Raw genomic sequence first — 27,948 nt, 5'->3', positions numbered from 1 at the left:
AATAGAATTTTTATCATTTTGTTCCCACAAATAGAGCTTTCTTTTGGTGGTATTTGATCATCGCTGCGGTTTTTATTTTTTGCTAAACAAATAAAAAAACACCTAAAATAAAAATTTTATTTTCTTAATAAACACGATATTGCTTTTGTATTATATGAAAAAAGCTACCTTTGAGTCTTTGTAAGCACTGTTAAAATCCCTATTCTTTCTTCTGTACCGTTAAATGTATTCTTCTACATATTTTTGGTAAAAAAAAAAAACGCAATAAGCGATTATTGATTGGTTTGCGCAAAAGTTATAGCATTTACAAAATAGGGGATAGTTTTATGGCATCTTTCTGACTGGAAAGAAAGTTGATTAAAAGAGAGAGGTGTAAAAAATCGGACATGGATTGACATGGTTTTAACCATTCTTTACGCAGTCCAAAAACTAAAAAAACAAGCTTTTGGTTTTAGATATTAAAGATGACCACAAAAGCTTGGTGGATGCTAAAGTCCATACAAGGCAACTACTATCTGGCAGATATTGTAACACAAGATAAAACAAAATCATCTATTATCATTCACCCTTTCTGAGGGATACAATTTGAAAATAGAAGCTTCCTTACCTTTTCGTCCCAACTCTTGGGTTTTGTGGAATGTCTATAGTGTTGGTTATTGAGTCGTGTTTTACAGCCAGCCCCAAATCTGCAATGGCGCACGTGTCATTCTTCTTCACTAAAATATTTTTAGACTTGAGATCCCGGTGTGCAATGGCTGGTTTACCTAACCCAACAAACAGGGATTCATTTGCATCAATGAAACTGTACTGTTTAAGATATTAAGCATCACTGCTGACCACCAATCAAAATAGGTATAAAATATTACGGTGCTTGAGAGTTGTACTGTTAAATTATTCAAATTATTCAAACCTAATCAATCAAATGTAACCTGCAGATTTGAAAATGAAACTGACTGAATGGTGTGGACAAGATATATCATTTTTTTATAAGTTACATTGCTAAATAAAAGTGGTACTAAATATATTATGTTAACTCGGTTATTGTACTTTGCTAGAAAGCTGATTACTCAGTACTGGATGTCATCTACAGTACCTTCAAGAAAACAATGGGTTGAGTATGTTAATTCCTTCCTACTGAGGCCTGGTTCACACCTATGCAGGTTGCAGTTTGCATGATCCAGGTGCATTCAATACACGTTTTTGATCCATTGAAGTCTATCCTATCCTCAGAAAGCTTTCCACTACCAAAACGGGTCCCAACAGGCATCAGTCTGCCCCAGGGTGCTCTTTAGAGCGGGCTGCAGGAGAACTAACACTGGGAGACACTGTGATAATCCATATCAAATACATCTTAATAAAATTTCCCCAACACGGTTGTGGGGCATTAAGATTAGTTAATTTACTGTAATAGAATAGGTGTTTGTAGAGCAGTTTTAATGCTCCTCAAACGCTTCAAAACTGCCCACAGGGTGTTTGGGAAGCATTTTTAACTCCTCATTAATGCTTGTAAAAAGCCTGTTTAATGCCCATACTAAAGCTCATTGATACCTGTCTGACGCCCATACCAACGCCATACAAACCCTTATAGGAGCGTTTGTTGAGCGTTAGAAATTTAGTCAAGTGTGAACAAGCCCAAACTCTTATGGAAATACTAAAGACAACACAACTACTAAATAGGACTTTCAAGGGCATAGACAAAGGTATATAAAAAAAGTACAAAAAGTGTATTTGGTACACATTAAAATTGAACAACAATTCTATAAAAAAAAGTCTGAATGTGGTTCCAACAAGATGCTAAATAATAAAGAAACAGAGATAACCAAATACTTCTGAACACAAGTGGAATCAAATAGTCACCCAACACCTTTCGAAATAAATGGATTTCAAACTTTCTCCTTCAGGGGTAGATATGGTTAGTCTGAGTGATTATACAATGCCTTGCAAAAGTATTCACCCCCCTTGGCTTTTTACCTATTTTGTTACATTACAGCCTTTAGTTCAATGTTTTTTTAATCTGAATTATATGTGATGGATCAGAACACAATAGTCTAAGTTGGTGAAGCAAAATTAGAAAAATATATACATAAAACTATTTTTCAGAAATAAAAAACTGATAATTGGCATGTGCGTATCAATCTAAGTGTCACATGATCTGTTATTACATATACACAGAGGCCACAACACCTAAGCAGGGGGCACCACTAACCCAACACTGCCATAAAGACCAAGGAACTCACCAAACAAGTAAGGGATAATGTTGTTGAGGAGTATAAGTCAGGGTGAGGGTATAAAAAAATATCCACATTTTTGATGATCCCTAGGAGTACCATCAAATCTATCATAACCAAATGGAAAGAACATGGCACAGCAGCAAACCTGCCAAGAGACGGCCGCACACCAAAACTCACAGACTGGGCAAGGAGGGCATTAATCAGAGAGGCAGCACAGAGACCTAAGGTAACCCTGGAGGAGTTGCAAAGTTCCACAGGAGAGAATAGAGTACCTGTACATAGGACTACAATAAGCCGTATGCTCCATTGAGTTGGGCTTTATGGCAGAGTGGCCAGAAGAAAGCCATTACTTTCAGCAAAAAAACAAAATGCCACGTTTTAAGCTTGCGAAAAGGCATGTGGGAGACTCCCAAAATGTATGGAGGAAGGTGCTCTGGTCTAATGAGACTAAACTTTAACTTTTTGGCCATCAAAGAAAATGCTATGTCTGGCACAAACCCAACACATCCCATCACCCAAAGAGCACCATCGCCACAGTGAAACATGGTGGTGGTAGCATCATGCTGGGGGGGATGTTTTTCAGCAGTCAGGAGTGGGAAACTGGTCAGAGTTGAGGGAAAGATGGATGGTGCTAAATACAGGGATATTCTTGAGCAAAACCTGTACCAATCTGTGTGTGATTTGAGGCTAGGACGGAGGTTCCCCTTCCAGCAGGACAATGACCCCAAACACTGCTAAAGCAACACTTCAGTGGTTTAAGGGGAAACATTTAAATGTGTTGGAATGGCCTAGTCAAAGCCCAAAACTCAATCCAATAGAAAATCTGTGGTCAGACTTAAAGAATGCTGTTCACAAGTGCAAACCATCCAACTTGAAGGAGCTGGAGCAGTTTTGCAAGGAGGAATGGGCAAAAATCCCAGTGGTAATATGTGGCAAGCTCATAAAGACTTACCCAAAGCGACATGGAGCTGTGATAGCCACAAAAGGTGGCTCTACAAAGTATTTACTTTAGGGGGGTGAATAGTTATGCACATTGACTTTTTCTGTTATTTTGTCCTATTTATTGTTTACTTCACAATAAAGTAATGTGCCTATGGATGCATGCATCCGGATGAGAACCGCACACGTGTGGGTGCCTTCTTAGCATCTGATTTACCAAAGAAGGCACCCAAAGGAGCAAGGGGACTGCCAGAAGAGGAGGAAAGTAACCTTTCTGTGTAATATTGTTACACAAAGCGGTAAAGTATAACCTCATTTTTATTTTATTTTTTAAAAAGAAACATTTGCCTTTAATATCACTTTAAGTCTACTCAATTTCATCTAAGTTGTTTCAAGCATTTAACGGATCAGGTGATCATTTGTTCAGGCTAAGGCCCCTTTCAGATGGGACAGACTCTGTCATGCAGATCCGCCTTCTCAGCAGGGGATCTCTACGCTGGTCCAAGCTGAGCAGGGGGGTAACAGGTTCGTGTTCGTTCCAGTATACAAAGCGGAAACTGAAACAGCCCGCTGTTCTCTATGGGGCGGTCAGATGGAAACTGACCACCTGTCTATTTCCATCCAACTGTCATGCGATCCAATCCTCCAGAGGGGTTTGTTTTTAGCGGACTGGATAGGATCAGATGGCAGTGGATGTCACCTGGGTGGTACGATGGGGCACATATGAAAAATGGACAGGTGCACCCGATCGGCCCGCTGGTGTGAAAGGGGCCTAACAAATTTATTAAAATTTACAAATTGATTAAAAGACAAACATCAAACCATAAGAAAACAACACCTAAAGTTGAACTCAGGGTCTCTGTAATAAATAGAGTGATTTTATTTTCTCATCTGCCTCCCCTCCTCTTAAACATTTTCTGCATAATTTGGGCCCCTATCACGCGATGTGTCCAATCCGGTCCACCCGCCCGTTTTTTTAGGCAGACCCAATTGGACCCTACATTTTCCTCTTTGGGCAGTCGGATGTAAACAGACTTTTGTCCATTTACACCTGGCTACCTCCAGTGCTGAACAGATCTGGCAAAAAAAAATGGAATTGGATCTGTTTGTTCCCCTCTCTCTGGCTTGTTTAGATTGGAGGGCAGTCAGGTGAAAACAGACAGCTGGTACTGTGGGAGGAAACCCACACAGGCACAGGGAGAACAAGAAAACTCCAGGCAGGCAGCCTCATGGTTGGGATTCAAACCAATGACCCCAGTGCTAATGGGCAGACGTGCTAACCACTTAGCCACTGTGCTGCCTTACCTGAACAGGAATAAATACATTTTGTAATCACTGAACATATTAATTAAATATATAACCTAATTCTGTACATTCACTTGGGCTAATTACAGTAACTGATTGCTTGCCGTGTATCAATGTACCATTTGTTCCTCAGTTCTATCTTATTTCAAAAACCCAGCTTCTCTTGGTTATTAATTAGGTCATATTGACTTTCAACAGAAAACAAGATGACATACCTCTAGTACCAACTATTTCCATGTGAAGGTGAGCCAGCCCACTGACAATGGATAGCGCCATTTTCATTACTCCACCGATGGTTATCGTTGTCCGGTTAAGATAATCATACAATGAACCTTGTTCATGGTACTCCGATATTAGCCACAGCTGAGTCCATGTGCCATTATCTATAGGAAATAAGGAACAATCATGTACACAACATACTAATTACCTAAAAAATAGTGATGTTAAAATAGGAGATAAACTCCATTATTTAAAATTTTCTATAGCACTGCTGTATTGTGCAGCACTTTACAAAGTATAAAGTACCTAAAAAGCTCATATATTATAAAGTACATATCAAGACCTCCTGGGGCTTAAAATCTATGGTTCCCATAACACTTAAAGCAGAGGTTTAGTTAGAAAAAAAAATCTTTAATTCAAACAGCTATGGCAGAAAGGTAAATTGTGCTTTAGATTATCCAGAAAATTTGTAACATGTCATGTCAAATATATACATATGTTACCTTTATTGTCAGCAGCAATAAAGCCAAGAACATTTTCATGTCTTAACATAACCGTTTGGTAGACTTCTGCTTCCCGAAACCAGGATCTCTCATCTCGAGAGGAGAAGATTTTCACAGCAACATCCTCTCCACACCACTTTCCTTTCCAAACTTCTCCAAAACGGCCTTTGCCAACTAACTCTTGGATGATAACTGTCCTTGCAATGGTCCTCTGGACAAGCAGAGGCAACCCTACAAAAGAAACACAAAGTGATCATACAAAGGAAGTTCTTGTACTAAAAAAATAGAAAAGGAGGCAGTGGTATTTTATGGTTTAGAAATGTTCCAAACATACTGAGGCACCAAGAGGAAGAACCCCACACCACAACTAGAAATATTAGCTCTGAAATGAGACATTTCGAAGAATAATACACATTTATAAAACCCAACACATCTCAGCAGTTTTTTTTAATTGGAAAATGGGGGGGGGGGGTATGGCAGACAACTTTCTAAAATGAAAAAGAGGGACTACTTTAAGCACAGAGGTTTGAGGAAAGGTTAAGTCTAGTACACATGTGTCAAACACAAGGCAGTGGGCCAGAGCTTTTTTGTCAGCTAGAATGTGATGGAACTGCATTCCATCACCTCGGGCTCTCGCTTCTCCCTGTCACTTGTAAACGCAGAAGGACTGGTTTCCTATTAGTGGCACAGATTCCTGCCTGCCCTGCACTCGTGGCGGGGACAAGGGAGATGCAGATGCAGGTGCAGTGTGGGATGGGGCATCATGTGGTAAGCTGCACTGTGATCCTCATATATGCCCAGGAGTACAGATGCCAGTCAATGATCTCCCTCCAAGTGAGAGAGGTAAAGCCACTTACGCTTCCAGGATGTACTAGAGCCGGGCCAGGTAGGTGAGATGCAAGTAAGCTTATGGGTCGGGGGGGGGGGGGGGGGTGAGGGCTGTGGAGGGAGATATGTGCAGAGGTGGGGGGTGGGGGAGAGTGGTGCAGATATCAGAGCCAAGGAGGGGTGAAAGTGAGATGTGGACACCATGTGAAAGACATCTGAGCCCTGTACACTGTGCATAGCACACACCTAAGTCCTGCACTCTGTATTTAGTGCACCACTGAACTCTGCATTCTGTGCATAGTGCACCCTTGAACTCTGCACATAACACACTCCTGGTATTTATTGCCCCTTTAAGACCCTCCCAATGTTATGGCAACTTGGCCACACTCACCATTCAATGTGGTGGGTTGGGCTTGGGGGGGGGGGGGCATGGTTTGAGTTCCTACACTTATTCTCTAAGAAAAAAAGTCCAGGATAAATTGATAAATTCTTATAGCTACAACTGGCTCTTTGAGGGCAACCATAATGCTGATGTGGCCTACAAAGGAAATTAGTTTGACACCCCTGGTATAGAATAATACTATAGATAGATAGATAGAAAGATCGACAGATAGATAGATAGAAAGATAGATAGATAGATAGCTAGCTAGATAGATAGATAGATAGATAGATAGATAGATAGATAGATAGATAGATAGATAGATAGATAGATAGATAGATAGATAGATAGATAGATAGATAGATAGATAGGGTTCTACCACTTCTCTACAACAAAAGAAAATCACTTTTGGTTTTTAATAATTTGTGACTCCAAAATGTTCATTATAAGTCATTTGTTACCCAAAACAAGGTGATGCTTGAATCAATATGGCCAAAAACGGAAGGGTATGCAGTTCATAGATGTGTTCGTGAGCATGTTAATGTACGTTCGCCAGAAATCATGGTATATGTGCTTTGTGTCGTATTGGTAATCTTTGAACGCCACCCCATAACATACATTTTAAGAAAGTGATCAGCACCACAGCACACACTACAGTACAATGCAAATAGGTGAATCTTTAGCTTTTGTTGCACTACATTGGCCAAAAGAAATACAGGTCCATGTGTTATATGTTAAAGTGGTTATAAACCCCATCCAAAAAATCGAATCCAAGCATATACTGTATATCTGTAGTGTTTACTTATCTCTCTCCGACACAGCAGATCACAGCAGCTGGAAATTTGTGCCGGGAACTGTGCTTAGAGGGAGATTAGCAGAGAGCTTGTCTATTCAGACTACAGCTCTGCATGTTCCTTCTTTTCTCTGCCTATGTGCTGGTGGTGGGGGTGGGGGGTCCCTTTCCTCCAATCAGATCTCACACAGTGCAAACCCAATTCCCTGCCCACCTCTCTGTGCTGCTGAAATCTACACTTTCCAAAGAGTGTAAAAAGGGGAAGACCGCAGATATTCATGTAAAACTTGTGTAGGAGGATTTGTTTAATCTCTGAGGCTGTTCACTTTACTGGGTATGTGTAATGGTTTACAACCAATTTAAGGGTCAATAAGGGCCCATATCAAAGTAACTGAATATGGCTGGTTGTTGGCAGGGCACACAGACAGCTTGCATTTCAGGCATAAAAAAAACCTCCTTGTTATATAATGTTTCAAAATTCCAATAGTAATTTATATTTCACTAGAATTTTTTATAACACAATAATAAAATGTTTAATTTCAGTCAAAGAAATACCCTTACCAGAACCAGATCCCGATGTAGTCATATCATAAATGAGATCTTTCAAGCATTTCCCATCGGTATCCAAGTTACAGTCAGTGAGGGGCTCCTCGATGCATTGGCGCCTTGTCTTTCTGTAGGTACCATACCGCCTCTGACAGGTATAGACTGTGAGGATTATGGCTAATGACAGGACACAAATTGGAATGGTGACTATGACTGTCAACTCCACATGGCCAAAGTGGGAGGTACTTGGAGATACTGGAGGTTTGAAAATAAAAGGACACAAAAGTTACTCATTAATTATTGAAATATGATGGAGTAATTGTTGTTTTGAAATCATTACATAGAACATATGAAAGTGTATCTAAATCCAAAAAACAAACATGTATTATATTGCAGCTTACCAATTCTTAGCTATAGTGGCTGTTTTAGTTTTCAGTTTTTCTTATTGCTCCCGATTTTGAAATGGTTAGCCGACAAATAACACATTTCCTGTTACTTTGTGTTTCTACACTCACTTCTCTATGGTACCTATGAAGGGAGCCATGGTTGTTACACAGACTGGACTTCAAACATGTCTGCCTTTGTTCATCTCCATTACATAGTGGGTTGATGGGACTAGTAGTTTACACAAGAAAGATAAGATTGTTTTTGCTTTCTTATTGGCTCACAGGAGGGGACAAGGACACAGCATTTCTAGCAAAGTGAACAAGAAATTTCTGTACTTGCTGGAAATGTTCTTTTCCTGAAAAAAAGAAAAACGAAGTCACCAAATCTTAGGATCTCTGGTACCATTCCATGCCAGTCTTTGCATCACTACAGGACGCAGTAGACAGGACCACACCATTTGGCTCTTTTGTCAACTGTACTGCAATAGGATGCCCAGCTCAATGACGTGCATGAATTGGACAGCCTTTAAAAGCTCAGTTTATACTCAGAGTACACCTGGGAACATCTAAAACCATGTAACTCTATTGGGCAATTTTCCTTGTCAAAATATTTTATTATATGTTGTAGTAGTTACAGGGGTGGACTGACCATTTGACCATTCGGGCACTGCCCGAGGGCCCCGGGCCACTAGGGGGCCCCATCAGGGTTGCCAGCTTCAGTAAAACCAGGGACAGTATGTAAAAATCTGTTTTTTTTTTTTTTTACATCTGTCTCTGAAATGTCCCTTACCGACATCCTTTTGGTCTAAAAATCCTGAGATTATAGCTGCCCCACCTCTCCAGTACCTTCTCAGCCAATAGAAACATGTCTGTGTATACATATATGTGTATACTGTGTTATTGTATACTGTGTGCGTGTATACTGTGTGGCCCCATAATCTCCTATTGTCCGGGGGCCCCATGAGTTGTCAGTCCGCCCCTGAGTAGTTATTCAAGTAAAGAATATAAAGATTATACAAAGTAACAATGCTCACTCACATATTTCCAAAATAGTTTACATATAGTTAGATACAATACGTTGTTAAACAGTGAAGTATTAAGCCAACAATATCTGATATTTCAAAAATATCTTAAAGGATTTGATATTAAAGAATAGGATGATATTAAATATGCTCCTAATAATCCATTTAAGCGTAAATAACTTGTATATAAGCTTTTATAATGTAACGTAAGTATGAGTACCGTATATAGAAAAGAGAAGAAGGAGAAGAAAAGAAAAGGGAAAAGAGAAGAATTAGAAGAAAAGAAAAGGGAGAAGAAGGGACAGGAAAGAAATGGCGTAAAGGAGTCCATGGGATCAGGTCGAGGGCCACCACTTTTCTGAGATAAATGCATTCAAGTGTATAATCTCTTATTTGACTACCATGGCAATAGCACTTGTTTATCAAACGCTGGGGTTAAGAAATTATTTATCCAAGGATGCCATACTTTTTCAAACTTGGGCATCGTGTTTGTTTCGAGGGCAATCATTTTAGCATGAGTCATTGTATTGTTCATTCTATTCACAGCTTCACCAGTCACCAAAGTCGGAGACCTCCATGCCTTTGCTAACATTTGTATGGCAGCTGTAAGGAGCTGAACCAGCAAGTTAAATTGCGAGTATGTTAAAAATCCTAGTTTCAGATTGAGAATTTGCAGAATCAAGAGGGATTATTTTTTTAAATAATTTGGATGCGATATTAAATATTTCCTTCCAAAAGGCTTGTGCTTTGGGACATGCCCACCAGATATGAAAATATGTGCCCAAATAAGAACAACCTCGGTAACATTGTGCAGAAATATTTGGAGTATAGTATTAGTATTTTATTTTATATTAGTATTTTGCTATCCTAGTTGGTAAAAGGTACCATCTAGTTAATACTTTGTAATTCGCCTCTATTGCCACAACATTGGGAGAGGCTGTTTTCGTTACTGACCAGATTCAGTTCCAATCAGTATTTTCTATTGTACGTTCTAGGTCTTTCTCCCATTTCTGTACATATGAAGGTTTTTCTGAATCAGGTTGGATGAGTATCTGAGAGTATAACAGCGAGATTTTACCCTTGGTATGCGGATCAATCCTACAGACAGTTTCAAAACTGGTTAGTCGATTAAAGGGGGTATTTTCAGCCACAAAGCTTCCTAGTTCTTTTTATTCCCACTATTTGGGATCCCTTGGTGCTCTAAAGATGAGCCTAGTGGCGTCTGCTTTATGGACCTGGGACAACCTTACCTTAGCCCTTGTACACACGGTCGGACATTCCGACAACAAAATCCGGTGGATTTTTCCAGTCGGACAAAGTTGCCGGAAAATCCGATCGTGTGGAGTGTGATGACATTTGGTCGTTACGACGGGACTACGTTCAGGCTAGTAGCCAATAGCTTTGGCCTTGTAATTTGATCTGAGCATGCGTGGCACTTTGTCTGATTGGAATTCTCTACAAACGATTGGATAAAGTCTGATCGGATCATGTTGCCGGAAAATTTTATATCCAGCTTTCAAACTTTGTTGGTCGGACATTCCGATGGAAAAAGTCCGATGGAGCCCACACATGGTCAGATTATCCGACAACATGGTCTGATCGGACATTTTCCGTTGGAATTTCCGACCGTGTGTACAAGGGCTTACACGATAAGGTCAGTTAATTTCACCACTTCCCCTACTCCATATAGCAAAATGACAGCCGCAAAGTGGTTAAGTTATCCTGCAAGAAAAAGAACTGCTGCTCCAGGTGTATAAAGATAAGGCTGATTGGGGTATCTTGCAGAGTGCTAGCCCCGGCCCCCCTCCGTGGGAAACTTGGAAAGAAGAAAGAAATGGCTGCACATCCAGAACTTCCGATTGCCTTTTATTTTGCTTCACAAAGATAACACCAAAGACACCAAACTGTGGCCACATAGATTTGTTTAATAAATACATCTTGTGCTTAATCATTACCAAATGATTAAGCACAAGACCACGTGACCACAGTTTGGTGTCTCTGGTGTTATCTTTGTGAAGCAAAATAAAAGGCAATCGGAAGTTCTGGATGTGCAGCCATTTCTTTCTTCTTTCCAAGTTTCCCACGGAGGGGGGTCAGGGCTAGCACTCTGCAAGATACCCCAATCAGCCTTATCTTTATACACCTGGAGCAGCAGTTCTTTTTCTTGCAAGATAACTTAACCACTTTGTGGCTGTCATTTTGCTATATGGAGTACGGGAAGTGGTGAAATTAACTGACCTTATAACTGACCTGGATGTGCAGCCATTTCTTTCTTCTTTCCAAGTTAAGTTATCCTGACTGGGTGTCATATGACGTCCAGCAGGATAGGCCGCCCGCGTGCAGCACAGCAATCGGTGGTGCAATGTGTTGCTCTGACACACTGCATCTTCGATCTTGGTAAAGAGCCTATGATGTAGGCTCTTTACCATGTGATCAGCTGTGTCCAATAACAGCTGGCCATATCATAACCAAAAAGTGCCATTTATCGGCTTTTCCTCTATTCGTGCTGACAAGGTACAGGTAGAGGAGAGCCAATCAGCTGCGCTCCTGATGGGGGGTCAGCGCTGATAATTAGCTGATAAGAGAAACAAAATTTTCGGTCTTTTTTTATTTGTTTAACAAAAAATACAAAACTCAGTGGTGATCAAATACCACCGAAAGAAAGTCCTGTTTGTGGGGAAAAAAAAACATTTTGTTTGGGTACAGTGTTGCATGACTGCGCAATTGTCATTTAAAATGCGAGAGAGCTGAAAAATGGCCTGGGCAGGAAGGGATTATAAGTGCCCTGTATTGAAGTTTACACAAGAAAGATAAGATTGTTTTTGCTTTCTTATCAGCTCACAGGAGGGGGCAAAGTGAACAGGAATTTTCTGTACTTGCTGGAAATGTTCTTTCCCTATTGGGATCCCTGGATGCTCTAAAGATGAGCCATCTAGTGGTGTCTGCTTTATGGACCTGGGACAACCCTACAAGATAAGGTCAGTTCATAAATTTATTTTAAAGTGGATTCCAGTCATAAATTAAATTTTATCCTTGCTTAGCACACTATATTGCCAAAAGTATTGGGACACCTGTCTTTACACGCATGTGAACTTTAATGGCATCCCAGTCTTAGTCCGTAGGGTTCAATATTGAGTCGGCCCACCCTTTGCAGCTAATACAGGTTCAACTCTTCTAGGAAGGCTGTCCACAAGGTTTAGGAGTGTGTTTATGGGAATATTTTACCATTCTTCCAGAAGCGCTTGTGAGATCAACCACTAACGTTGGACGAGAAGGCTTGTCTTGCAATCTCCACTCTAATTAATCCCAAAGGTGTTCTATTGGGTTGGGGTCAGGATTCAAACAAGTTCCTCCATCGCAAAATCGCTCATCCACACTATACTAAGTATTGGGCCACCCTCCAAATCATTTGTTGGAGGGAGGATTATAGTGTGGGGTTGTTTTTCAGGGGTTGGGCTTGGCCCCTTAGCTCCAGTCAAGAGAAATCTTAAGGCATCAGCATACCAACACATTTTGGAAAATTTCCTTCTCCCAACTTTGTGGGAACAGTTTGGGGATGGCTCCTTCCTGTTCCAACATGACTGCGCCCCAGTGCACAAAGCAAGGTCCATAAAGACATGGATGAACAAGTTTGAGGTGGAGGAACTTGACTGGACTGCACACACTCCTGACCTCAAACCGATAGAACACCTTTGGTATGAATTAAAGCAGATACTGGGAGCCAAGCCTTCTTGTCCAACATCAGTGCCTGACCTCACAAATGTGCTTCTGAAAGAATGGTCAAACATTCCCATAGACACACTCCTAAACCTTGTGGACAGCCTTCCCAGAAGAGTTGAAGCTGTTATAGCGGCAAAAGGTGGGCCAACTCAATATTGAACCCTACGGACTAAGACTGGGATGCCATTAAAGTTCATGTGCATGTAAAGGCAGGTGTCCCAATATGTTGGCAAAATAGTGTATGTTTAAAAACAAATATTTTGGTATTAAAGAGGTTGTAAAGGCAGAAGTTTTCTATGCATTAAGAAGAATTCTATGCATTAAGATAAAAAGCCTTCTGTGTGCACCACCCCCCCGTCAGCCCCCTAATACTTACCTGAGCCCCATCTCTACCCAGCAATGTCCACGAGTCTCTTGACCATCTGGGAATCTCCCTCCTTATTGGTTCAGACACAGTAGCGGTGCCATTGGCTCCCACTGCTCTTAATCAAAGTCAGTACAGCTTGACAAAGGAGTGCAGCCGTCCTACCATCCACGGCTCTGCCAGCTCTGGAAACGCGTTGCATGTTCGGTGACGTCATCTCCCCTTGCCTGAAGCCTTGTTTACATTCTATGCCTCGCGCGGAAAGGCCTCCATGCTGCCAGCCGGATTAGATACCAGCTCTGCCGCAATCAGCTGAGGACAGATTTGTCAGGACTCTACAGCTTATGGGAATGACTACACTGATATCTTCTCCCCCCGTTGTATGGGACCAGTACACCGCTTGCTTTTAATCACTATAATGTGAGTTTTACCATTATTATTTACATTAAAGAAAGTGTTATACAGTCTGCACCCAGAGGCCCCTCTCTTTCTTTTTTGCTTAATCAAAGTCAGTTAGCCAATCAGAAGAGAGAGGGAGTGAGGCCAAATTACAGCTGTCACAATGATCACATGACCAGGAGCTAGTCTCATCAGCTCCCGATCATTACTAGAGACCGGGATCTGTCTTGAACAGATCAGTCGTTGTGCTGGAAGCGTGTAGTGAACACACTCCCAGGACAGAAACCTCTGCCGCCTGTGGATGCATACATGCAGCATGTGGTTGGTAAAGCAGAATTTAGTCCACCTCTCAGGTGGCTTTGCCCCTCTCCCCCACCCCTTTGGTGCCGCCATTATGATGCATGTGCCAATGGCCTCTGTCCAGCCTTTGGGGCCTTGGCAGAAATAAACTATTGGCTTATCTACACACACACAGGTGGTTTTCTATGCATGCGCAAAGATGAAGAAGGTTTTGAGACAGGGACAGTTGGGGAACCCCACGGGTGCAAAGATGGTTGAGGAAATGAGTGCATGCTGTGCCGAAAGCCTCTCTCGGGACCTAGAGTCCTGCGGCTTATTAATGCGCATGCAGGCAGCGGAGACAAAAAAATACAGTGACATGCGATCCTGTACTATGTGCTGCGATAAAATGCAGCATGTCTGTGTTTTATCGCAACTCCGGGCTGAATTGCAGGGTTGATGGGACATACAGAAAACAATTGTTTTTTGTGTGCCCTTGCGGTAACTGGTGTTTAACACTGCAGTAAAACGTCGGTCACCACACATAACATGCCACCCTATCACAGTCCCACTATAAGTCGCTAATCCCCGTCATTATAGTATAGTGTCTATAGCTGAGCAAATCCCAGTATATATACCATAGTTTGTAGACGCTATAACTTTCACACAAACCAATTAACATACACTTATTGGGATTTTTTTTTTTTAATAAAAGACATAGCAGAATATATTTTGGCCTAAATTTATGAAGAAATTTATTTTTTTAATTATTTTTATTGGATATGTTTTATTAGAGATAATAGAAAATAAAAATTTAAAACCCAGTGGTAAGTACCACCAAAAGAAAATTCTGTGTGAATCTGTGTGAAAAAAAATGATATGTTGCATTACAGAGCAATTGCCAGTTAAAGTAGTGCAGTGCTGAATAGCAAAAAAATGCCCTGGTCATAAAGGGGTAAAACCTTCCAGGGTCAAGTGGATTTGTTTTGTCACGTGTGCACTCTCACGTTGCAGTGATTTTTGGTACCTTTAAGTATGTCTCTTTCGACTTTTTTTTTTATTATTATATTATTATTGTTCTCTGTGAAACTTGGAAATTCTTCTTTAAATTACCAGTTAAAAAAAATAAAAAAATAAAAATCATAACTGCATTTATTTGTTTTTTACGGTCTGCCTAGAATTTAGCTTTCACCAAAATGATCTGAACAAAAATAATGTTTTCCTTTTACAATGACTCAATGCCTCCGACTGGCAGGTAAATGAAGGTGTTTACTTCATATTTATTTACTTATTTATGTTATTTATTAAGGACTCAATAGAAGCTTTTCCTGTTGTGCTTTGAGTAGTCTTTGGTATAATGAAGTAAAGCGGGCAGCACAGTCTCCAGCTGCTATATCTGTTAAGGTAAGGCAAAGCAAACAAACTCTTAGCAACCAATATAGATGTTTTGCTTAGATGCTGTAAAGTGTATGTCTGGGAAAAAAAAAATATATATATATATATATATATATATATATATATATATATATATATATATATATATATATACACACACACATACATATATATATATATATATCTATATATCTCTATATATATTTATATATATAGATATATATATATATATATATATATATATATATATATATATATATATATATATATATATATATATATATATATATATATATATAGATAGATAGATAGATAGATATGAAATTACATGAAAAATGCCTGTTGATCCTCTAGAAATCCACTGAGCTTCTAACTTTCTGTTTGCGCTGGCAATGCTGCCTCTACTGCATTGAAATCCGAAGCAGTGTTGTCAGCCTTGCCCAGGTTCCCCTCTGCTTACATAAGTGGGTGGTGTACAGTAGTCCACAAGGAAGAACTGAGGGCAGGCTGATGCAGCACAAGCTCTCACTTCAAACAGGAAGTTAGAAGTTTACTAGATTTCCAGCAAGGATCACCAGTTCTTTTCCTATACTTTCCAGTTTTTTTTCAGAGACAAGATCTAAAACATTGTATATTTATTGCAGAGCTGCACTATGCTTTTCTTTTATATTTTGCCCAGACATTTACTTGAACCCCTCCCTGCCCAGACCAATTTTCAGCTTTCAGCGCTGTCACACTTTAAATGACAATTGTGCGGTCATGCAACACTGTACCCATATGAAATGCTTATTTATTTTCACACAAATAGAGCTTTCTTTTAGTGGTATTTAATCACCACTGCGAAAAAAAAGCCTTGTTATAAAATGTTTTCTTCTGCACTGATGTGCGCTGATAAGGCTGCAATGATGAGGTGGCACTGATGGGCACTAAAAGGCCGCAGGGCTGTCTTACTGGAAGCGTGTAGTGAGCACACTCCCAGGACAGAAACCTCTGCCGCCCGTGGATGCATACATGCAGCATGTGGTTGGTAAAGCAGAATCCAGTCTGTCTGTCAGATGGCTCCGCCCCTCTCCCCACCCCTTTGGTGCCGCCCTTATGATGCATGTGCCAATGGCCTCTGTCCAGCCATCAGGGCCTTGGCAGAAAGAAACTGTTGGCTCATCTACGCACACACAGGTGTTTTTTACACATGCACAAAGATGAAGAAGGTTTTGAGACAGGGACAGTTGGGGAACCCCACAGTGCATGCTGTGCCGAAAGGCTCTCTTGGGACCTGGAGTGCTGTAGCACATGCAGGCAGCAGAGAGAAAAAAATGCAGTGACATGCGATCCTGTACTATGTGCTGCGATAAAATGCAGCATGTCTGTGTTTTATCACAATTCCGGGCTGCACTGCAGGGTTAATAGGACTGTTTTCTGTGTGTCCTTACGGTGACTGGTGTTTAACACTGCAGTAAAACGTCGGTCAACACACATAACATGAATACTGCCTTATGGCCCATTCACATCAGATGCAATATGGATGTGTTTTTAAATGCATTCTCACTGCATAGACTGTCCAAAATCCCGGTGATCCTATGGATATTCTTCACACCATTACAGTTCAGTGGAAAAAAATGCAGCTAGCTGCATATTTTTTTGTTGCACCACAAACACACGCAGACGCATGTACACGCACAAAAACACACAGCAATTAAGCATAGTGCGTATAAAAGACCAAATAAAAAAAAGAAGGAAGTGACTTCTAAGGAAAAGCAAGCAATTAGAAAAAAGCACCGCAAACACATGTAAGCTCACGTAACATGCAACATCATTGCACGTGCAAAAACATGCAGTTTCTAGAGCGAATGAGCCCTTAAAGTGACCTTACACACGACCGGACTTTTCGACGGACTAGGTCTGACGGAATGAATCTGTCGGATATAAACTATCGTGTATGGGCTCCAGCTGACTTTTTCCCAAAAGTCAGAGGGACCTAGAAATAAAACATGTTTCAAATCTTTATGATGGACTCGAGTCCAGTCAAAAAATCCGTTGATCTGTATGCTAGTCCGACGGACAAAAAACGACAGCTATTGGCTACTGGCTATGAACTTCCTTATTTGTCTGGTCGTTCGTCATCACGGTCGAATCCGTCGGACTTTGGTGTGCTTGTGTGTGGCCAAGTCTGTTCGTTCGGAAAGGCCGTCGGAACTCCAACAAAAAGTCAGTCGGGAAGACCGTCAGACCTAGTCCGTCGAAAAAGTCCAGTCGTGTGTACGCAGCATAACACACCACTTTTCCATGCAGGTAACCCTATAATAAGGCTTACCAGTAGGTACTGGAAATATCCCCTAAACCTGCAAAGTTTAGGAGATATTTACCATATACGTTTGCGCAGACGTCATCGGCGCATGCATACTGAAGAAAGGACACGATCGTGCCATTTCTACAGGGCCCGTGCCGTGACCGCGTGATGTAACGTGACTCCGGACAGTCACAGAGCCGGAGTCCAAGGCCCCGGAAGGAAGAGGGATGAAGATGGACGCGGCCACCAGCGGGGACCTCTGGGGCTTCGTTTGCAGGTAAGTGCAACATAATAGGCTAGTATGCGATGCTTTTACTTTGCAGGTTAACCACTTGCCGACCGCCGCACGCCGATGTACGTCGGCAGAATGGCACGGGCAGGCATAAGCACGTACATGTACGTGATTTGCCTCCCGCGGGTCGGGGGCCCGATCGGGCCCCCGCCCGGTGCCTGCGGCGGTCGGTTTTCGTTCGGGAGCGATCCCGGACGAGGGGACGGCCATTCATTCATGGCCACCCCCTCGCGATCGCTCCCGACGAATGGAAATCCCCGGTGACATCACTTCCTCTCCTGTAATGTAAACACAGGAGAGGAAGTGATGTATTCTCTCCTCCGTGTCGGTATTTTTCGTTCCGACACGGAGGAGAGCGGATCAGTGAGTTGCACCAACACATCCCACACACAGTAGAACATGCCAGGCACACTCACACCCCCCCTTTACCCCCCGATCACCCCCCCAATTACCCCTGCCCCCCCAGTCACAGTGACACCAATGTCATTTTTTTTTTTTTTTTTTTTTTTTTTGCATTGGTGTCATTTGTGACTGTAATAACTGTTAGGGCAGTTAGGGTTAGCCCCCTTTAGTTCTAATGTACCCCCCTAACCCCCCCAATAAAGGTTTAACCCCGTGATCACCCCCCGTCGCCAGTGTCACTAAGGCTGGGTTCACATTGCAGCGGTTTATGAGAACGAATGTGATTCGCACCGCACTGCAGTGCAAATCACATCCGATCTCTGTGCGATTCGAGTTCAGCCATTCGCCGCACCCGCCGCACCCGCCACACCCGCCGCACCCGCCGCAAATTCGCACGGGACCCTTTTTTTGGCCCGCAGCAGAATCGGATCGCATGGGTGTTCACACCATGCGATCCGAGTTTGCAGATCGCACTGCGATATGCGAACTGATCTGGGGGTGTCAGTAACATTTCACTGACACTCCCAGCAGTTCGCATAGGGCAGTGTGAACTGCCGCCGGGAGGCATGCGATGCGGGAACCCGCCGCGGATTCGCGGCGTTTCCGCATCGCTCCAGTGTGAACCCAGCCTAATAAGCGATCATTTTTCTGATCGCCGTATTAGTGTCACAGGTGACGCTAGTTAGGCAGGTAGGTATTTAGGTTCGCCGCAGCTTTTTATAGCGCTAGGGACCCCCATATACTACCGCATAAAGCCCCCTGATTGCCCCCTAGTTAACCCTTTCACCAGTGATCACCATATAACTGTTACAGGTGACGCTGGTTGGTTAGTTATTTTTTTATAGTTTCAGGGCACCCGCCATTTATTACCTAATAAAGGTTTAACCCCCTGATCACCCGGCAGGTGTCATTTGTGACTAATAACTGTTAGGGCAGTTAGGGTTAGCCCCCTTTAGTTCTAAGGTACCCCCCTAACCCCCCCAATAAAGGTTTAACCCCGTGATCACCCCCCGTCGCCAGTGTCACTAAGGCTGGGTTCACATTGCAGCGGTTTATGAGAACGGATGTGATTCGCACCGCACTGCAGTGCAAATCACATCCGATCTCTGTGCGATTCGAGTTCAGCTATACAGATAGTATGGCTGAATTCGTGTCGCACCCGCCGCACCCGCCGCAAACTCGCACGGGACCCTTTTTTTGGTCCGCAGCAGAATCGGATCGCATGGGTGTTCACACCATGCGATCCAAGTTTGCAGATCGCACTGCGATATGCGAACTGATCTGGGGGTGTCATTAACATTTCACTGACACTCCCAGCAGTTCGCATAGGGCAGTGTGAACTGCCGCCGGGAGGCATGCGATGCGGGAACCCGCCGCGCATTCGTGGCGTTCCCGCATCGCTCCAGTGTGAACCCAGCCTAATAAGCGATCGTTTTTCTGATCGCTGTATTAGTGTCACAGGTGACGCTAGTTAGGCAGGTAGGTATTTAGGTTCGCCGCAGCTTTTTATAGCGCCAGGGACCCCCATATACTACCGCATAAAGCCCCCTGATTGCCCCCTAGTTAACCCTTTCACCAGTGATCACCATATAACTGTTACAGGTGACGCTGGTTGGTTAGTTATTTTTTTATAGTTTCAGGGCACCCGCCATTTATTACCTAGTCTCACTAGTGTACCCCTAAATTTAGGGGTGTCTACTTTCTAAAATGGGGTCATTTGGGGGGGGGGGGTTTGTGCCATCTTGGCATTTTATGGCCTTCAAAACTGTAACGCCCTTAGAAAGCCTGAAGGCGGTGCTTGGTTTTTGGGGCCCCGTACGCGGCTAGGCTCCCAAAAAGTCCCACATATGTGGTATCCCCGTACTCAGGAGAAGCAGCAGAATTTATTTTGGGGTGTCATTTCACATATGCCCATGGCATGCGTGAGCAATATATCATTTAGTGACAACTTTGTGAAAAAAAAAAAAAGTTTGTAATTTTCCCGCAACTTGTGGCAAAATATAAAATATTCCATGGACTCAACATGCCTCTCAGCAAATAGCTTGGGGTGTCTACTTTCTAAAATGGGGTCATTTGTGGGGGTTTTGTGCCATCTTGGCATTTTATGGCCTTCAAAACTGTAATAGGTAGTGAGAAGTGAACTCAAAAAATTACGCCCTTAGAAAGCCTGAAGGCGGTGCTTGGTTTTCGGGGCCCCGTACGCGGCTAGGCTCCCAAAAAGTCCCACATATGTGGTATCCCCGTACTCAGGAGAAGCAGCAGAATTTATTTTGGGGTGTCATTTCACATATGCCCATGGCATGCATGAGCAATATATCATTTAGTGACAACTTTGTGAAAAAAAAAAAAAAAAAAAAAAGTTTGTAATTTTCCCGCAACTTGTGGCAAAATATAAAATATTCCATGGACTCAACATGCCTCTCAGCAAATAGCTTGGGGTGTCTACTTTCTAAAATGGGGTCATTTGTGGGGGTTTTGTGCCATCTTGGCATTTTATGGCCTTCAAAACTGTAATAGGTAGTGAGGCGTGAAATCAAAAATTTACGCCCTTAGAAAGCCTGAAGGCGGTGCTTGGTTTTCGGGGCCCTGTACGCGGCTAGGCTCCCAAAAAGTCCCACATATGTGGTATCCCCGTACTCAGGAGAAGCAGCAGAATTTATTTTGGGGTGTCATTTCACATACGCCCATAGCATGTGTGAGCAATATATCATTTAGTGACAACTTTGTGTAAAAAAAAAAAAAAAATTTTTTTTTTGTCATTATTCAATCGCTTGAGGCAAAAAAATAAAATATTCAATGGGCTCAACATGCCTCTTATCAATTTCCTTAGGGGGTCTACTTTCCAAAATGGGGTCATTTGGGGGGGTTTTGTACTGCCCTGTCATTTTAGCACCTCAAGAAATGAGATAGGCAGTCGTAAACTAAAAGCTGCGTAAATTCCAGAAAACGTACCTTAGTTTGTAGATGTGACAACTTTTGCGCAAACCAATAAATATACAATTATTGACTTTTTTTTACCAAAGACATGTGGCTGAATACATTTTGGCCTAAATGTATGACTAAAATTGAGTTTATTGGATTTTTCTAATAACAAAAAGTAGAAAATATCATTTTTTTTCAAAATTTGCGGTCTTTTTACGTTTATATCGCAAAAAATAAAAATCGCAGAGGCAATCAAATACCATCAAAAGAAAGCTCTATTTGTGGGAAGAAAAGGACGCAAATTTTGTTTGGGTACAACATTGCATGACCGCGCAATTACCAGTTAAAGCAGCGCAGTGCCAAAGTGTAAAAAGACCTCTGGTCATTTACCAGCAAAATGGTCCGGTCTGAAAGTGGTTAAAAAAGAGGAAGAAAAACCCATCAGGGTTTACTTTGTCTTTAACATTAAAGTAAAGCACTGCAAAGTATAAAATGTGTGAGGTAAGCAGTTTGAAATCAAATCAAGCCTACCACAAATTAACAATATCCTTAAACAATATCGCCCTCTATTGGCTGTACCATGATAGTGCCCGCTAACAGCTTGGTTGTAACCAGAACACGTACATCGTTTTCCTTTAGAGCCGGTTCACACAGCGGGCGATGCGAGGCGACACGACTCGCCTCGCCTCACGCTCGCAAGTCGCCCCCGTTCTGTACAATGGAACCGTTCTGAGAGGAGCGACTCGAGTCGCTCCGACTCAGAAAAAAGGTTCCTGTACTACTTTTGGGCGACCTCGGGGCGACTTGCATTGACTTCTATACAGAAGTCATCTGCAAGTTGCCGCTGAGGTCGCGGCAGGTCGCGGCGAGGCAAGTCGGAGTCGCCTCGCCTCGCCTGCAGTGTGAACCGGCCCTTAACATATAGTTATTTATTTTGATTTTTTTGTACTGTGCAATGCTCCATATCACTCGGGAATGGTGTTGGAAAAATATTTAGCTTGGTACTGGAGCTGGCTGCGATGAAGCAGTAGATTTCACTGTTCTAGCTGTTCATGTTTCATTTTTGGTGTCGATCATTTTTTGTACCAGCAGTTGGGCTGGTTTGCTTCATTTTGGGGCCATACATGGGTCAAATTCAAAAATAATTTTCTTTCAAAAATCTTTTCTAAGAATTTTCGTTCGAATTTCACACCATTAATGGGCTGCAGCAACGGGCAATTTTCGTGCTGCCATCAAATTTGAGTGATCGGGCATGTTGGAAATTTTGGGAAAATTTAACAATTTTCTGATCAATGATGGGAGACTTGTGTGAGAAATATAATTGAAAAAGAAATGCATATGAGCACAAGAAATGTATGGCCTGCATAAAGCTCTAAAACACAGAATGTGAGATAAGTTAGTTAAGTCATGCAACCAATATTTTATTTGTAGACATGTATTGTTTCAGGGCCACTTCATACATTATATTACCAAAAGTATTGGGACACCTGCCTTTATACGCACAATAACTTTAATGGCATCCCAGTCTTAGCCCTTGTACACACGGTCGGAGATTCTGACAACCAAATCCGTCTGATTTTGTCCGACGGATCTTGTCCGAAACTGTTGCATACACGCGGTCGGACAAAGTTGTCGGAAAATCCGATCTTTCAGAACGTGATGACGTAATTTCGTTACGATGGGACTACGTTCAGGCTAGTAGCCAATAGCTTTGATGTAGGAATTTGATCTGAGCATGCGTGGCACTTTGTCCGATTGGAATTCTCTACACATGATCGGAGTATGTCCGATCGGAGCATTTTGTCGGAAAATATTTCCGGCAAATTGGAAAATTTGGTCCGACGGATATTCAGACGGAAACAGTCCGATGCAGACCACACACAGTCGGAATAGCCGACAAAATGCTCCGATCGGACACATTCCGTCGGAATCTCCGACCGTGTGTACAAGGGCTTAGTCTGTAGGGTTCAATATTGAGTTGGCCCACCCTTTGCAGCTATAACAGCTTCAACTCTTCTGGGAAGGCTGTTTACAAGGTTTAGGAGTGTGTCTATGGGAATGTTTGACCATTCTTCCAGAAGTGCATTTGTGAGGTCAAGCACTGATGTTGGACAAGAAGGCCTGGCTCGAGGTCTCCGCTCTAATTCATCCCAAAGGTGCTCTATTATGTTGAGGTCAGGACTCTGCACAGGCCAGTTAAATTCCTCCACCCCAAAGTCATCCATGTCTTTATGGACCTTGCTTTGTGCACTAGTCCAAATCATTTGGTGGAGGGAGGATTATGGTGTGGGGTTTTGTATTTCAGGGGTTGGGCTTGGCCCCTTAGTTCTAGTGACAGGAACTCTTAAGGCATCAGCATACCAAGATATTTTGGACAATTTCATGCTCCCAACTTTATGGTAACAGTTTGGGGATGGCCCCTTCCTGTTCCAATATGACTGCACACCAGTGCACGAAGCAATATCGCAGTCCTGCTATAAGTTTTTGATCGCCGCCATTACTAGTAAAAATAAATAAATATATCCCATAGTTTGTAGATGCGATAACTTTTGCTCAAACCAATCAATATATGCAATATATCAATATATGCTTCCCCATTAATAAAGGACTTTAATGGAATAAAAATGCAGAATGTTTTTTAGAATAAGAAGCTGGTGAAATCATTAAAAATCTGATGCGTGTAAATTGCTTCCATTACTTGCAATGGAAAAGCAATTAATATGCAGCAGGAAACCAACAACCTGAATTTTTTTTTCTGTGCCCACCCCATTCACTGCATCATGTTGATGTTAGCATAGCTTACTCGGAGCAGAATTCAGAAAAAAGTTATTGCATGATGGGAGAAAAATTAGTTTTCCTGCTTTAGTCCTGGTCAGTTATTGTTCCACAGCAAAGAAGTGGTGGCTACACATAGAACTGGAGAAGGTAGCCAAGGTCCTTTGCACCTCTTCACTCTCCTCCATGTCAGAGTATCGTGATTTTAGCAATGTCTTTGACAAAGGTCAAGTCTGTAGTTTGCCTCCACACCAGCCGTATGATTGCGCAATTGACCTTCAACCTGGTGCCATACCCCCCTCGTAGCCAGGTTTACCCTTTTTCGGTCTTGGAGGATAAGGCCATGGAGGAGTATGTTGCAGACGCACTTTCTCGAGGTTTCATCAGCAAATCCTTGTCTCCTGCTGTTGCTGGTTTCTTCTGTGTGAAGAAGAAGAGTGGTGAACTAAGACCTTGTATTGATTATAGGGGTCTCAATCATTTCACGAGTATCTGTGTGTGCTCAGAGTAAGCCCTTTTACATGCGGTCGGACATTCCGATGAAAAATGTCCAATCGGACCGTGTTGTCGGATAATCCGACCGTGTGTACACTTTTTCCGTCGGAATGTCCAACCAACAAACTTTGAGAGCTGGATATAAAAATTTTCCGACAACATGATCCGATCAGACTTTGTCCGATCGTTTGTAGAGAGTTCCGATCGGACAAAGTGCCACGCATGCTCAGATTAAATTCCTAGACCAAAGCTATTGGCTACTAGCCTGAACGTAGTCCGGTCGTAACTAAATAACGTCATCACTTTACGAATGATCGGATTTTCTGACAACTTTGTCCGACCGTGTGTATGCAACACCAGTTTCGGACAAAATCCGTCAGACAAAATCCTTGTCTCCGCTAAAGAAGTTGCCCACTTCTAAGGAACTGGCTTGGGAGATCTTTCGCTTACATGGGCTACCCAAGGTGAATGTCTCGGACAGGGGTAGTCAGTTTGTGTCTTTGTTCTGGTGAGCCTTTTTTGCACAGCTGGGAGTTTAACTTGCTTTCTCCTCTGCATATCACCCGCAGTCTAATGGGGCCACAGAATGAGCCAATCAGTCCTTGGAGCAATTCTTACGTTGCTATATTTCTGACCATCATAACAACTGGTCAGACCTATTACTCTGTGCAGAATTTGCTCACAATAGTGCCTTGAATTCTGCTTCCCAAAAGTCCCAGTTTATGGCAAATATGGTTTCCAACCTACCACGTTGCCTGACTCGTTTGTTCGGCAGAGTATTCCTGCATTAGAGAAGCATCTCCATGGTCTTCGTTCCACTTGGGCAGTCCAGGAGGCTTTGCAACATGCTAATGATAGGTACAGACTCCATGCTGACCGCAGACGCCTGCCTGCGCCTTCCTACCAGGTTGTAGGGTCTGGCTGTCATCTCGCAACCTCCGACTTTGTGTTCCTTCACTGAAGTTCGCACCTCGGTTTATTGGGCCTTTCCGTATTCTTTGCAGGATTAACCCAGTGGCTTACGCATTAGACCTTCCTTCTAATATGCAGATTTCTAATGTATTTCATGTCTCATTATTAAAACCTTTGGTCTCCAACCGCTTTACCACCTCTGTGCCACGTCCTCACCCTGTAGAGGTTGAGAACCATGAGGAGTATGAAGTACAGTCCATTGCTGACTCCTGTAGGTTCCATGGGCGCATTAAAGTACTTGGTGCATTGTAAAGGGTACGGTCCGGAGGAACACTGTTGGGTCTCATCCTCGGATGTACATACCCCTGTCTTACTCTGTAATTTCCATAGACATTTTCCCCTCAAGCCTGGTGGTCCTCCAAGGGGGAGGGGTCGTTGAGGAGGGGGAACTGTCAGGCCTAGGCTCAGCCCTTCCTTCTCTGAGCTGGCCGCTCAGCTGTCGGCTAATTGCCAGCTCCTATCTCTCCGCAGTTACTTAGCTTTTGATGATATCCTGCTCATCAGTCCTGCCTACTTAAGCCGTCCAGCCCAGAGGATCTCTGCCTTTGCCTTAGTCAACATAACAGAGACTATCTCCTGCATTCCTGTTAAAAGACTTGCTTGGCTGACATCCTTTCTGGCTGCAGATCCTGCTTGCTGTTTTACTACGCCCTTCTCTGGCTCCCTGGCATTTGGCTTGTGTAACTATCCATTCCGGTTCCTGAACTCTGGCTATGTTTTGACTGTGTTTGTTCTATTTACTTTTATTATTTTATTATTAAACAAGTGTGATTTAACTATACTTCTGTCTCGGTCTGATTTCATGGTTTCTGACAGCTCGCTCAAGAGCCCTGATGCGTCTCTTGAGACTTCTGGTGTCATCTGTTTGCGAGGGTTGTGGCAGATGAGGCCTGGTTCTGCGTGTAGAAAGAGGAGCAAGTGTGTCCAGGGTGGTTGACGACATGTTGTTGTAGATGGAAGTGATTAGGTCTGGGCTGGACAGGGTTGCTATTTTGTTGTATAGGCAGAATGAAGGAGGGAAGGGTTGAGGTGGCAAAGGTTTCTGCGGGTAGTAGTTTGTGGGTGGGCAGCATGGGAGGTAGGAGACAGGGAGAGTGTGATGCAGCTAAGGTTGTGATCAGAGAGAGGAAAAGGGATGTTAGAGAGGTTGCAGGGAGTGCAGTGATGAGAGAATATGAGGTCAAGAGTGTTGGTTTGTGTCCATTGCAATAGGTTAAAGAGAAGGTTAGGTTTAGTGGTTGAGAAGTGGTTGCGATGTTCACATTGACTGGAATGTTAAAGTCACCAAGGATGATGGCAGGTACTTCACAAAGTGTGACACTGGTCCAGGAGACCAATAAATTACCTTCCGACAAACTGGGAGTGGGAAGAACCTGGAAGGTGCATTGTGGGGTAAGAAGTCCAACGCCCCCTTTTCGTCCACATGAATATGGTTTGATCTAAACCATTCCATTGTAGCTCTGGCTGTATGTTTAGGATCGTTGTCCTGCTGGAAGGTGAACCTTTGCCCCAGTCTCAAGTCTTTTGCAGACTCCAATGCCACGTGCACACGATCAGAATTCTCGTCGGAAAAAACTCTGATGGTTTTCCCGTCTGAACTCCGACAGAATTTCGCTCAAACTGTCTTGCCTACACACAGTCACACCAAATTCTGACGGTCAATAACACCGCGACATACAACACGTTCAACGGCACTATAAAAGGGAAGTTTAATTCTTCCGAGCATGCGTCGAATTGTTTCCGTGCATGCGTCGGAATTTTGCATGTCGGAATTGCATACACACGATCGAAAAATACGATAGAAAGGTTTTCCGTCTGAAAAATTAAGAACAGGCTCTCAATCTAAAGACCGTCGGAAATGTAGACAGAAAAAGACAGATGGGCATATACACAGTCGGAAAATCTGATGAAAAGCTCTCATCGGACTGTTTCCATCGGAAACTCTGGCCGTGTGTACACGGCATTACAGTTTTGTTTTTCTAAGATTGCCCTGTATTTGGCTCCATCCATCTTCCCACCAACTCTGACCAGCTTCTCTGTCTCTGCTGAAGAAAAACATCCCCATAACATGATGCTGCCCCAACCATGATTCATGGTGGGGATGGTGTGTTCAGGGTCATGTGTTAGTTTTCTGTCACACATAGCGTTTTACTTTTAGGCAAGAAGAAGTTCAATTTTGGTCTCATTGGAGCACCTTCTTCCACATGTTTGCTGTGTCCCTCACTGCAAACGGGACTCCTTATGGCTTTCTTTCAACAACGGCTTTCTTATTGCCACTCTTTCATAAAGGCCAGATGTGTGAAGTGCACGACTATAAGATGTCCTGTGGACAGATTCTCCCACCTGAGCTGTGGATCTCTGCAGCTCCTCCAGAGTTCCCGTGGGCCTCTTGGCTGCTTTTCTAATTAAAGCTCCCCTTGCCTGGCCTGTCAGTTTAGCATGACTTGGTAGGTTTGCAGTTGTGCCATACTCTTTCCTTTTTCAGATGATGGATT

At 42.8% G+C, this 27,948-nt stretch overlaps 1 protein-coding gene across 1 annotated transcript in view; it reads right to left on the bottom strand.

Moving 5' to 3' along the window:
• Positions 1-27,948, bottom strand: part of ACVR1C (activin A receptor type 1C) — a 112,063-nt gene that overhangs the window by 12,085 nt on the left and 72,030 nt on the right. Inside the window, exons 3-6 of the mRNA XM_077447655.1 lie at positions 7,759-8,004; positions 5,198-5,428; positions 4,691-4,858; positions 608-764 (exon numbers count right to left, since the gene is read on the bottom strand). Of these exons, the coding sequence (XP_077303781.1) occupies positions 608-764; positions 4,691-4,858; positions 5,198-5,428; positions 7,759-8,004 (802 nt within the window). The remainder of the gene's footprint in view (positions 1-607; positions 765-4,690; positions 4,859-5,197; positions 5,429-7,758; positions 8,005-27,948) is intronic.

The sequence above is a fragment of the Lithobates pipiens genome, unplaced genomic scaffold, assembly GCF_037356315.1.
Source record: "Lithobates pipiens isolate NorthernLeopardFrog02 unplaced genomic scaffold, aLitPip1_a1.2 Scaffold_22, whole genome shotgun sequence".
Classification (NCBI taxonomy): Eukaryota; Metazoa; Chordata; class Amphibia; order Anura; family Ranidae; genus Lithobates; species Lithobates pipiens.
This window is presented reverse-complemented; position numbering and strand designations above follow the sequence as displayed.